Genomic DNA, 13204 nt, shown 5'->3' with positions numbered 1-13204 from the left:
TTTTTTTTTCTTTTCCCAGTTCTCTTCACTTCCACACTGGTCTACCCTGTTCTCTGTCACTTATAACTGTGCAGAGCTAACTCAGTCGGCTCATCTTGCATATGCACAAGTCTCGGGCTGTTTTCTGGGAGTGTTTTTGGCTGGTTGGTTTGTTCATTTATTCCTTATCTGAGTAGAAGCTGTTCAGCTCTTTCAGAGAATGGGGATTATGGTAGAAGAACATTCTGGCAATGATTAAAATAATAACAATGCAAGAACTACTTTGTAGAACATCTCAGAGTGGTGGTGCTGTGTGACTTTATCAGGCCAAATTTTGTGTAAGTTGTAAGCCTTCGTAAAATTGCCACATTTATGCAATGACATAAATCTGGGGACATTGCCCTTTGTGAGTGTTTTTGAATTCCCCTGTTGTAGCCCTGCACAGGCAGCATAGAGACCATCCCTTTGCAGGGGCTGGATATGTTTCAGGTGAAGCTGACACCAGGAGTCTCTGGACCTGGCCCTGAACTAGAGTGAGTATGGGGGCACAGGCACACTCCAGGATGGAGAATCCCTTTTCACCCATGTTTTTAGCAACTATCCGCTTGCTCCCTGGAGCTTTGTGGTAAGAAAGGGAAGAGAAACAAAGTTGAGAAAAGGAGTTATTTTGGACAAAGAGCTTGTTAAGACACTAGTTGAATTTAGGAGTCTTTTTCATTTTGCACACACGCAGCCAGCCTCAGTGGTGAGGAAAGCTGTCTTGGGTTTGTTGGCATAAAGAAACAAGGAACTAAGGCAGGAAAGAGACACAACCCGAAACTAGTCATCTGGAGACTTGAGAGTGCTCCAGGGAGTCTGGAGGAGTCTACCTGGAGAAGGAAATAACAATGAGGTGAACTTTAAGTCCTGGGGCGACAAAGAGATCTGATGAACCTCAAGGTATGGGGAGAAAACTAGCGGTGGGGTGCAGGAGGGCATGATGAGCAGTGGAGAAGCAAGCAAGATGAGAAGTTTGGACAGGGGGAACGAGAGGAGACTGTAGTTTAACACACTTGTACAATTAAACTAATTTCTAATTACTTGAATGCTTCTTTTCCCTGTCTCAACTTCAAAGTTGCGACAGGAAGGAAGCATAGGAAGTCATGATATAATCTGAGTGTTTATAGAACATACAGTCAGGAAGGGTCTGCATATGTTCTTGCTGCTTTCTAACTGTTGTGTGTCTGGTACTTCTAATAACAGAAATACATATGTATTACAGAGAAAATAAATCTATAATAACTCAAGTATATGCCCAGTCACAAATTTCCAGTTGTATTATACCTTTCTCAACAAGCATATGTGCAAGTGACTTGGAACAGGGAGTAGCTACTGCTCTGCTTAAATAGGAAGATGTGAGAGGGGATGTATTAGAACAGGATGAAATAGAAGGCAGCATAAAGCTGGTAAGGAAACACGAAGTTGCAAGCTGTTGCATTGCCATATGCCAGTATTATGAAGCTAGAGGTAGCTGGCAAACTATGGAATTGTGCTGTGACATAATGCAGGCTTAATATTTGTGTTCTGTGGCTGATATCCTTCCATGTTACCAACTTTGGGGTGTGTGAAATTTAGAAGATAAGACAGTAGAGTGAGAGGAGACCTATGGTCCTGATCTTTTTACAGAGGCTAGGGTGGAGAAAGGCAGGATGAAGAAAGCATGTGCCCTAAGGTGGCGGGCTGTTCCTTCTATTTCATTTTTCTTGCAGTGGTGGCTGAGCATGCTCTTTGGTACTAAGTGTTCTAGTGCATGTGGAGAGAGAGATTTAATGATTTCAATGTGATTAGGAAGATAAATTAGGCTGCTGATGGTACTTGTCTCTACTGTTGCAGCTTCTGGCTTTTATCTAGAAGAAGGGCAAAAGGATGCAGAGATGTTTGGGATGTCCAGGGAAAATTACTGTGAGGAGTTCTGTGGACTGGGATGACCTCTTGAGGAGGTAGAGACAGAGCTACAGTACTTAGAATTGGACCATGTGGAGTGGCTGAAGGAGCAGCAGTAAAGAAAGCAAGGAGGTGAAGGGAAAGGATGAAAGTGTTTTGGGAGTCTAAGTAATAAAGAAAAACTGTGGGAGGGGAAGTCAGTGCAACGTGGAGCATGAGTTTTCGTGTTTCACAGGTGAAGGTGGGAGGAATTTTTCATTTGTCCTAACCTGTTGCAAAGATTAAAACTTTCTAGCATAGAACTTGGAAAATTTGCATCCATAACACAGATAAAAATCTCTTACATCAGTACCTCTAGGAGCCAGCCCAGGCAGCTGTTTTCCAACACAGACACGTGCTTCGACATACAGAGTGACTGCACCCTCCTTCCTATGTGTATGCCTGTGAGAGAAGTGAAGTGTGGGGTTGTTTTGTTTTTTTTTCATTTACCTTGAGATCTGCTGGAGCAGGTTTCCTTCTGAGAGCATTATATAACTATGAATTAAATTGCTCATTCAAAACACAGTATATCTGCTAGATCAATTAACCTGCCTTTATTTATTTATTTTGCATTTTCTGTGTTTCTGGCAGAAACTTGAAAAACAAAACACATGCATGTGTAATAATTTACTATAAACCCTACAATTATATTTCCAATATAGTAGTTGTTTCTTATGTTACTGGAGAAACTGTGTATAGTCTGGTTTATAAGCCTGGGAAATATGCAGAAAAATGCAGCGCTTGCATCTACTTTTATTCATAATCTTTTTTTATTCTGTTCCTCGCCTATGCTAAGTTATATGGCAGGCTTCTGTGTATTGCAGCAAGATTTTCGTGGCCCCGACATATCACTGGCAAAGGACTGCTTAGAGTTTCATCTCAGTTAGAAATGGAGGCTTTTAACTAATTACGAGAAGGAATGAAGCATGATCAATACTACTAGACTTTATTTTCCAGAGTAAGGGAGGGCAGCCTGTTGCTCAGAGGCTATCTTCAAAGCAGTTTGCAATGTGCCTAAAAGGAATTTGCTGAAGATGCCTGTGCATGGTAATTGTCATGACATGTGCCTGCTTTGTTATCACATTCTCTGTGTCATTAGATTTGTTAGGTTGGAGCTGCACCTGAATATGAAGAGGGAGTGATTTTGCCCAAGCCTGTTTTGCTTGCAAATAGTTGTGCCACTGAAATGTGTTGCTACCCCTTTGCTGACTTCTAGAGGTTATCACTTACTCTAGTGGAGTACTTCATGTGAGTTCTCCCTATTCTGCTTCAAGCAAAAGGTTATACTTTTCAAATTGGTGGCACGATCTTATCCAGCTGTTTTTTGCTTAAGTAGCTTAAGATTCCTTTAATGGAGCTGCTGTGTTAGTAGGTTCACAATATGACAGACTCTGTCAAAGGGAGGGAGGAAGAGAGGAGGACAGCAGTGTCATCCACCCACTCAACAGGCTGTGTCCACACTGCCGACAAGGCACTTCTGCCAAACTGATCAGTTCACTACTGAAGTGTTTGCATCATCAATTATGAATTTAAAAAACAACAAAAACCTCACAGAAAGCCACTGATTAAGGTGGTTTTGAGCTGCTGCTCAACAAGTGTGAATTGCTTCAGATGACAAATACACCTAATTCACTTTTTCAAGTTATCTTTAGGATAACCTCTGCTGAAAAGGTATTAAAAGTAGAGATTTTTGCTAAATGCAACTGCTGTGATCTCATGCAGCTGATGCTCTGTTGGAGGGACAGATCAAAACTTTGGCTTAGGGGATTGGGAGTCCCTTCATTTTTAAGTCTTGAGTTGATATTTAATAAAATATAAAGCCAACAGCTTCCCTTAGTTGAAGAACTTGATACTAACATTCATCATGGGTGTTTGGTAAACAGGTGGAGCATGTGGCAGGTGAAGGCTAATCTCTGAGTCAGCAGCTGGCTCACCTCATAACCCCACTCTAACAAACTCCTTAAGACAGAATGTCAAGTGTAGAAAGTATACATAGTGCCATACTGTAGCAGATGTCAAGTGGACTCCAGTGAATCACACTTACAGTTTGAATTTTCTAATGACTTCCAGTCACTTAGCTGAGGTTTCTTCTGCTAGCTAATAAGCTTGATGAGGATAGCTCTTGATCCAGCAGCAGCAGTAGTGACTTCTTACTTCAGGGAGGAGTGGAACATGTGTGCACTGGTGCACTTTTTTTGCTGCCTGCCACGTGCCAGGATTAGGACTTGTGCGGTGAGCCAGATCGGGGAGCTGATCCAGCTGGGACCTGATCTGAGAAAAATCAATTGTGAGTGCCATTGACTGCTGCACAAGGAAGGACTCTTCCTTTTGCTGGGACCGCCTGCCGTTACCTCAGCTTAGAATGGCTACAGATTGCACAGGCAACCGAGCAGAGACTTGAAGAAATGTTGGTGGCTACTATTGTTAAAGCAAGAGGTCGTGATATTGTTTACTATTGAGTAAAATCGTCCTCTTCTAGCAAAACTGGAAAACTAGGAATAAATTAGAATTGCTAGGTATTTTGATAGCCGCTGAAGTGGGTGATAGTAAGTCAGTTCCTAATTTTTTTTTAAAAAAAGGTGCATTTTTAATCTCCAGTGAGGTTGTTGACAATGTAATTTTCTTCACTTTAAGAAAAATGTATACGTGGAGTTAGCCAACACATTGTTGGCATCTTCTTTTTGCACGTGCGCACACAGAGCCCAAAGGAAAATACCACCCTCTGATCCTCTGAGGGGAATTTCAGGTACTTCTCTACTTGGATCTGATCTGTGATATCATGCTGGGTATTGTTTTCCCACCACCTTCCTCCCTTGCTAGCTGTCTTTGGGCAGCTATCTACTTTGTGTAGGTGGCCTTGCTTTACAGGTGTGGAGTTGATTTCTTTCACCTTCTTTTTGGGGCTTAGCAGAAATAATTATCCTGAAGAACACTCAAACAAATAAAAGGTTGTTGCTGCCACTGGGATTTTACAGCTCATAAGTTGTCAATGTGTAGAAGTAATGATTTCTAATAATGCGGCATCAGATGCTAGGTGCACCTGGGCTTGACATGTTAAACCATAACTTTAGAGGTCCCACTTCTAGACCTGTCTCCCTTCCTGTTGGATTGAGATAAATGACTTGTCTGCTCCTGCTTGGTTTGTTATGTAATGTGTGAGCGACATAGCAAAATAACTCTGTCTGAAAGGATTTGAACGTCTCTCTTCTGAGACTTTACATGTGTTTTTTCTTCTTAAAAGCATATATTCATTTGGAAATCACAAAAGTTGTCAGCAGAGTCTTGGTTCCATGAAACATGCAAGCCCACCATTTGGCAAGATTTTGGGCAGAAAAAATTGGGATTTTGGGAAACATGTGTAGTGACCTCCTTAATTTATGTAGGTTCTAGATGAAGGTGTTGTGTCCAGAGTAGGCAAAAATGATGAAAACAAACCCATTTCAGCACATTGGTAGAGGTAAGCATATAGACTTTAACTTGCAGCAGTATAAGCAATCTCCCAACTCATCTGGAGGTGAGTGAGCATGGGCAGTTCCTTGCACAGGGAAAGAAGGAAGGAGGAGACGTGCTGAGATTTTTTTAACTGGTTCAGAACTCAATTGGTAAAAGCTCTTTTCCTTCTTTAGGGGCCTTAATGTACTTCAGTATAGATGCAGAGCCTGGGTAACGTCAGAGTTTAAGCTTTACACGCCATAAAAAGAGATTGTATTTTTGCAGGTCTTAAATTGTTGATTTTAGTAAAGTTGAGCAAAGATATTCTGTTTTCAGCTTCTACAAATCTTTATGAGGAGTTAAACTAATAGACGATTATCAGTAGACCTATTGCTACCAAAGAAACCAACATAGCTTCTTGCCAATATTAGCTAAAGAAACTTCCCAAACAAACAGCTGTATTAAAATGTGAAAGAATAAATGCTGTTGTTCATCTAGCTGTTAAGTTAAAAATGCCAATTTTTATAGGATTGGTGAAAATTATCTACAACTGCCTTTCAGAGTTGTCTTACGCACATCAGAGTACTGCCTCAACCAAGTGCGTGATACTTTGTATGCTTTCAATCTCAGGTATTTGATGCTGGTGACTACTTTGGGATAATGCAAGTAGAAGAGGTGGATGAAGAAGGTGATGAAGAAATGGAAGAATTAAAAAAGAAACCAAATCCTGGAAATGAACCTTGTTTCAAAGTTATCGTAACAAATGAGAATGGGCTTCAAGCCTCCAATCCCAATAGGTGAGTAGTGATTTCAGAACTAGTGTTCAGTCTTTGGGTGGTCTTAAACCCTAAAATGATACCGACAGTTTGTTTTAAAACTTGTTTGATCCTTTTCAGAAATCCTCTTTTCTTACTGTAAGGCATAGCTGCCCATTTGAGGAAAAATGTGTACTATGAGGCATATCTTGCAAAGGATACTAGAAATGCAAGTGTCTTATCGTTGTTCCCTTTAAACCATGCAGGAAGATGCTTAGAAATCAGTTTTAGTAAACTGAGGGAGAAAATACAGAAAAGGTAACCTTGAAATAATTCTGCAGAAATAAAACAAAAAATTTGTATCTGTAAGACTGTGTGCCCGTGGGGGGCGGGGACACCTGAAGAAATAGTTGTGACCTTCACAAATCTCAGGCTAAGGAGGTACTAAGCAGCTTCAAAGTAATGATCCATGGACTATTAAATTTTCTCCAGTTGGCTAAAATACAATTCACGAGTGTAACTGCATGCTTTGCATGCATACATAAATGAATATGTCAAGTTCCTGTTGGCTTTCTTCAGAATCTGCTTATCTCTCATGAATATGAGACTGGTATGCAGCTATAAAACTAGAAAAAAGTTGCATAAGAAACAACTTAATGCTACAACACAGCTTTTTGTGTTCTTATTGATTTCAAACATAGAACAGGCTATTTGTCATATATTAATAAATGGCAGTGAGATGAAGTCAACTCTGCTGGCGATCTAAACGCAATTCTGCTCAGTTCTTTAAAACTTCCTTTGCCAGAGCTTTCGTACTTCTTAAGTCTTAGGTGAACATACAAAGTCTAAATTCTAAAGATCTAAATTTAGCCTTATTGAGTAAAAACATCATAGAGCATAGGTATCTGCCTTTACATGCCTGCTTTAACCTAAGTCATTGTCTTTCTAAATCTGAGAACACACTTAAATTATAAAGTTCAAAACAGCTCTTATGATAATCTTGGGCTTCCACGCAGCATTCAGATGTGTGTGAATGTAGGAGCAGAACACCAACACGCCTGTTTGCTAACAATTCTAAAGAGCTTGACCTTTAGCATTCTTTGGGGCCTTTAATTTTAAAATTAAATGGGGTTTCTTTTGTATGTGGAATCTGAGATAGAATAATTGTTCAAGGATACTTGGTGTGCGTGACAGCTGACATGTTTTTAATTTTCTGAAATATGGGTGGTGGGATGGCTTTGTTTGGGCAGGGTTGTTGGATTTTTTGTTTGGGTTTGGTTTTTTTAGCAAGTAGTGAACTAAGAAAAGTCTGAATTCTAAGAGGATAAAATCAAAATGTGGAGAAGACTTCTGTTTGAATAACAATGTGTTTTTTGTAAAAATCATGTAGCCTAAACAAGTATTAAACTTGTCAAAGGAAATTGTGCCAGTTGTGTATGATTTTGTTTTGGGTTAGATTGGTAATTCTTTTAAAACAATGCATTGTTTCTAGAAAGACTAGGGGCATGGGAGAAACACCCCAAAAAAACCCCAAAGAGAAACAATAAAAAAACCCTTAAAATGTCATCTTTTTTTAATAGCAAATGACACAGGCTTTTGATGATCAGACCTATCCACCTAGTGTTACAGATGACAGTAGTTGTCATGGAGCTCATTGCTAACAAGATCCTCAAATGCTTTTGCAAAATAATGTATTGTTTTCCTTCTTCAGGCAAGAGTATCAGGTTGATGCAGTGACAGTGGACGTAATAATGATCAAAAGGGAAGAAACTGTTGTGTTTCCAGCCTTTAAAGGAACTGGTCTTACAGACTGAGTGCCCTGTTCTGTGTTCGCTCCCCCTTTTCATGGAAATACTAACTAATGCAAAATAAGCTTTCTAGAACAAAACCAGTGTAAGTTATTGCTGGGAAGTTGTTCCTAACCTGTAATGTCACCATGTGTATTCTAGGAGTGACTTTGGGAACAAGTGAAGACTTACCAAACCATCTACAAGGAAACATAGCTCTTATTTGCAGAACACTTCTCTATATGCATGTAAAAAAAAAAAAAAAAAACCACGTTGTAATGTTACCAAAATTCTCTTTAAGCATTTTCCTCATTGACCACGCCTGGACGTACCGTGTTGAACATGCCCGCCAGCAGCTGCTTCACGTACCTGGTTTACTGCACAGAATGACAAATCTCATGGGAATCGATTTCCATGGGGAGATCCCAGATGAGGGCAGTATTGAGCAAGTGTTGCAGGAAATGTGGAAGTACAACCAGACCTACCAGCTTTCTCAAGGGGTAAGACTCTAAAGCCTAATTAGGGTGCTAAAACGTTCTGAGCAATCCCGAATGAAGGCATTTCAATATATGTCTATTAACAAAGATACATTTTCAATAAAAAGAAAGTCCTTTACAGGCATTTCAGAATAAACTCCTCCTTGGAAGGAGAGCAAATGCCATGTAGGGCTAAAATGTCCGGCGGCTTGCTGCCAGCTTTCTGATGAGAACTTTGAGGGGGGTTTTATATAGAGGGGAAGAGTCTACTGCAGAAGAAGGGGTCTAGAAGGGGGAGATCTGTTTGTATGTTAGTGGGGTTTTTCTACTCAAACTTTCTCATAGAAAGAGAAGGAAAGAACCTCTTATGAATCAACTGTCTGACATACAATTGTGTGTTTCTCAGCTATGTTCAAGGTTTTCTTCACCTGTATAGAGTGTTTTACATACCAGGCATATATCTATACTGTCAAATAACTTCCTGGTTTGTATTTGGCAACTGATTGTCCATACTGTGTAAATGTTAGCTCAAGCTCAGGTGAAAACCAGCTAGCTTAAAGGTGGAGCATAAATGTTTCTAGGCATGGCTTACTCCAAGGGCTGCTACTTTTAGGTAGTGTGGATAAGGCCACACCAGGTTTGGTCCCTCTGCCCTATGTAGTCCTTCAGCAATGTACGAGCATGTCTTGAGCCTTCAAGTGCATACATGCCACTTCTGAGGGAATACAAGCCTGATGGCTCAGTTAAAAACCCTTTTGTAGGGTCTGCAAAGTAGCTTCTAGGCTATTGTGAGTCTTTTGGATTAAAGAGGAGAAAGGTGAACTCCTTGGGCTAAGCCCTGTGCAGAATGGGCAGGGCTAAACCCTGAGCAGTCTGAGCATGACCAACCTGCACCTATTAGCTCAGGGGCTTGAGGTTGTTCTCTGGAGTGGTATCTTTATCAATTAAGGTATTAGTTTAGCTCACAGTAGTATCAGGCCTGAAAAATCTGCAAGAAAGGGATTTGTTGTGACTGCTTTCTCTTTTTCTTTAAATAAAAGGCAGATCTGAACCATATCTCTCAATCTTTCTACCCTATGTCTTTGTTTCCCATCTTCTTGTCATGAATGGCTTGTGAGTCAGGTGGAATTATCTGTGTTACTACTTGAAAAGTGATTTCCTAGAAGACGATTAATTCAACCTGTAATTGAACCAGTCTTCTGTTCCACTTTCTGACACTGGATTGCTTGAATATCTTAAGTCTAATCTCCATGCTCCATTTCTGCCTCTGTAAAAAGGCAACGGTAGTGCTACAAAGCAGTTTAAAACTTCATTCATTCAGGATTTTATCATGACAAGTGTTACAGGAAGGGGTGCTTTGATGATGCAACCTCAGCACTCTCACAGCCAGCTGTTGTTGCAGGAGATGGTCCTGCTGTCCTTCACTCTTAAGCTGTAAACTTCAAACTCCTTTTAGCAACTGATTTTGATAGAAACTGAAGGAAAAATAATTCTACCAAACAGCCTTCTGCTGATTTAGCTCCCTGAACTGGCTAGTTTGGTACAGGGGAGGTGGGTCTGGTAGGCAATAGCAGTAGTAAGAAAGAGGATGGGACTGTGCAGTTGAGATGGGAACAGGCTGTTCCCAGCAGTGGCTGGAAGCTAGGCTGGCTTAGCCTCGGAGTTGCAGGGATGCGAGTGTTACTCTGTACCTAGCACCTGCTCGCAGTCTTGGCTATATTAGGAAAGAGAGAAATGGTGTATGGGGTGCTGCCAGTGCCTTCTGTCTTGCAGTGCTTTTCTAGCAATTGCTATGTGCAGGATGTCTCACTCTCTTTAATTGTACAGACTGCGGAGGAGAAGGTTCCTGTCTGGTACATTATGGATGAATTTGGATCACGCATTCAGCATTCAGATCAGCCTAGTTTTGCAACAGCACCTCTGTTTTATATGCCTCAACAAATTGCTTACACTGTTCTCTGGCCTTTGAGAGACCTTGAAACTGGTGGTAAGTGTGTGTCTGAGTGGTTGGTTTTTTTAACGCTCACAATAGAAGATGGGCCACACTCTTACAAATTATCGAGCACTTCACAGTAGAACAAATATGTGAAGACCAAAATGATTGCATATTTGTAATGCTATCGAATTTAAGTTTTCTGCCTGATATTTCCATAATTTATGTGACAGAGAGAGACCTTTATCAGTCCAAAAATGTTGCTAATGTTTGTTTGACAGAGAACTTAAATCTTGTATCACTGTCTCAGTGAAACTACTGATTCAGTCATCTGAGAGTTTTAAAAAAATTCCTTGAAAGTCCATGTTTGTAGCTTGGAATCAGGAAGTCAAGTAGTGGAAGTTGGGAAATGCCAGGCCAATGATTTACTCCTGTAATCTTGGTTGGGGGCCACCTTATGGCCCCATCGTGTGGAGGCGTTAAGGGTTCAGCTGTCTGTCTAAACTGACATAGGTCAGATAGTTTCAGACTAATTTTTGCACCCTGAATAATATCCTTTTTTATTTAGTTCTTTATCTCTAATTTTACATTTAAATCACAAAAGTTGTGGTATTATTAACTGTTCAACTGTGATTTGTATGATATGCCAGAGGAAGACTTTCAGTGGCAGTTCCTAAAGGTTCTCCTTGTTCTGCTGCAGATGAAGTGACTCGTGATTATGCTTATGGAGAAACAGATCGTTTGATCAGGAAGTGTATTTTGTTACCATGGGTGCCTACTGAAGTGTTGGATGTCAACTGTTTTACACCAGAGCCATCAGATGAGCATTACCAGGTATAATTTTAACAAGTTAATCACATATTTTATGTCTCTTAAGAGGAGACTGTGTCTAACAAACATTGCAAGAGTTCTGATTTTGCTTCTTTTAAGGTTTAATGATTGATTCAGAGTATAGCTATTAAAAAAACTAATTTCAAAGCACGGTGAGACAAGAAATGTCTTACATATAATATTCAACTGTTTAAAAACTGAAGTAACGCAAATAAGTTCTAATATGTTACTGTGGTATTGTGTCACTTTTTTTAATAAGCATGCTACAAGGTACTTGGTATGAGGCACTCATCTTCCAGTTAGGTATTGATACATTGTCTGATAGGCTTACCGATTGGATTTATTATTGTAACATTTCTGGTCAGTCTTGAATTCGAGAGATTTCTTTTAGTATTTTAGGAGTGGTTGTATTTTTCAGCTTGGCTACTCAATGTCATGGTTTAGAACCATTAAATATCGGAGCAGAGACATCTTTAATTTGATGGCTCTGTTATAAAGTACTTGTCTGTTTTGTTGTGAGCTTGCCTTTCTACTAAAAGTTTGTGATATTTTTAAGGATGTGAAATTAATGTTTTCATGAAGCAAGTTTGCATGAGATTATCTTTTTAACAAAAATGAAGAAACCTGATGCCTATGAGGATGCTGTACTGGCCACTAACAGCATTCAAAGTGCAGCTTCTAAAGATGAATCTATACCCCAGCTATGTGTTTCTTATGTGTTTTATTCTGGGTCCCCTCTGGAATTAAACGGGCGAGCTGGTTACCCAGGATATGGAGAAGGCTGAGGTACTCAACTTCTTTGCCTCAGTCTTCACTGGCAAATGCTTGAGCCGCACTGCCCAGGTTGCGGAAGGCAGGGACTGGGAGAATGCAGAACCGCCCACTGTAGGAGAAGATCAGGTTCGAGAACATCTAAGGAACCTGAAGGTGCACAAGTCCATGGGACCTGATGAGTCGCATCTGCGGGTCTTGAGGGAACTGGTGGATGAAGTGGCCAGGCCACTCGCCATCATATTTGAGAAGTCCTGGCAGTCCAGTGAAGTTCCCCCCGACTGGAAGAGGGGGAGCATAACCCCCATTTTTAAGAAGGGTAAAAAGGAAGACCCAGGGAAGTACAGGCCAGTCAGTCTCACCTCTGTGCCTGGCAAGATTATGGAGCAGACCCTCCTAGAGACTATGCTCAGGCACATGGAAAATAAGGAGGTGACTGGTGACAGCCAACATGGCTTCACTAAGAGCAAATCGTGCCTGACAAACTTGGTGGCCTTCTATGATGGGGTTACAGCGTTGGTGGATAAGGGAAGGGCAACTGACATCATCTACCTGGACTTGTGCAAGGCATGTGACACTGTCCCGCACGACATCCTTGTCTCTAAATCGGAGAGACATGGATTCCATGGATGGACCACTCGGTGGAGAAGGAATTGGCTGGGTGGTGGCACTCAGAGTTGTGGTCAACAGCTCAATGTCCAAGTGGAGAACAGTGACAAGTGGCATTCCTCAGGGGTCAGTACTGGGACTGGCACTAACATCTTTGTCGGCAACATGGACAGCGGAATCGAGTGCGCCCTCAGCAAGTTTGCCAATGACACCAAGCTGTGTGGTGTGGTTGACGCACTGAAGGAAAGGGATGCCATCCAGAGGGACCGTGACAGGCTTGAGAACAGGCTGTGTGAACCACATGAAGTTCAAATAGGCCAAGTGCAAGGTCCTGCACGTGGGTTGGCACAATCCCAAGCACAACTATAGGCTGGGCGAGGAATGGATTGAGGGCAGCCCTGAGGAGAAGGACTTGGGGGTATTGATTGATGAGAAGCTCAACATGAGCCGGCAGTGTGCGCTTGCAGCCCAGAAAGCCAACCGTGTCCTGGGCTGCATCAAAAGCAGTGTGACCAGCAGGTCGAGGGAGGTGATCCTGCCCCTCTACTCCGCTCTCATGAGACCCCACCTGGAGTACTGCGTCCAGCCCTGGGGGTCCCAGTACAGGAGAGACATGGAGCTGTTGGAGCGAGTCCAGAGGAGGGCCACGAAGCTGACTGGAGGGCTGGG

The 13204-nt window shown here is 41.5% G+C and overlaps 1 protein-coding gene across 2 annotated transcripts in view; it reads left to right on the top strand.

The window, feature by feature from the left end:
• The window catches only part of TTLL12 (tubulin tyrosine ligase like 12), a 30447-nt gene that overhangs the window by 784 nt on the left and 16459 nt on the right, over positions 1-13204 (top strand). Inside the window, exons 2-6 of one of the 2 annotated variants that reach the window (XM_054809694.1) lie at positions 20-143; positions 6004-6170; positions 8217-8415; positions 10219-10378; positions 11025-11158. In XM_054809694.1, the coding sequence (XP_054665669.1) occupies positions 102-143; positions 6004-6170; positions 8217-8415; positions 10219-10378; positions 11025-11158 (702 nt within the window). In that variant the 5' untranslated portion in view covers positions 20-101. The remainder of the gene's footprint in view (positions 1-19; positions 144-6003; positions 6171-8216; positions 8416-10218; positions 10379-11024; positions 11159-13204) is intronic. The other variant, XM_054809686.1, reaches the window with a different exon arrangement.

The sequence above is a fragment of the Grus americana genome, chromosome 1 (genome assembly GCF_028858705.1).
Source record: "Grus americana isolate bGruAme1 chromosome 1, bGruAme1.mat, whole genome shotgun sequence".
NCBI classification, from domain to species: domain Eukaryota; kingdom Metazoa; phylum Chordata; class Aves; order Gruiformes; family Gruidae; genus Grus; species Grus americana.
This window is presented reverse-complemented; position numbering and strand designations above follow the sequence as displayed.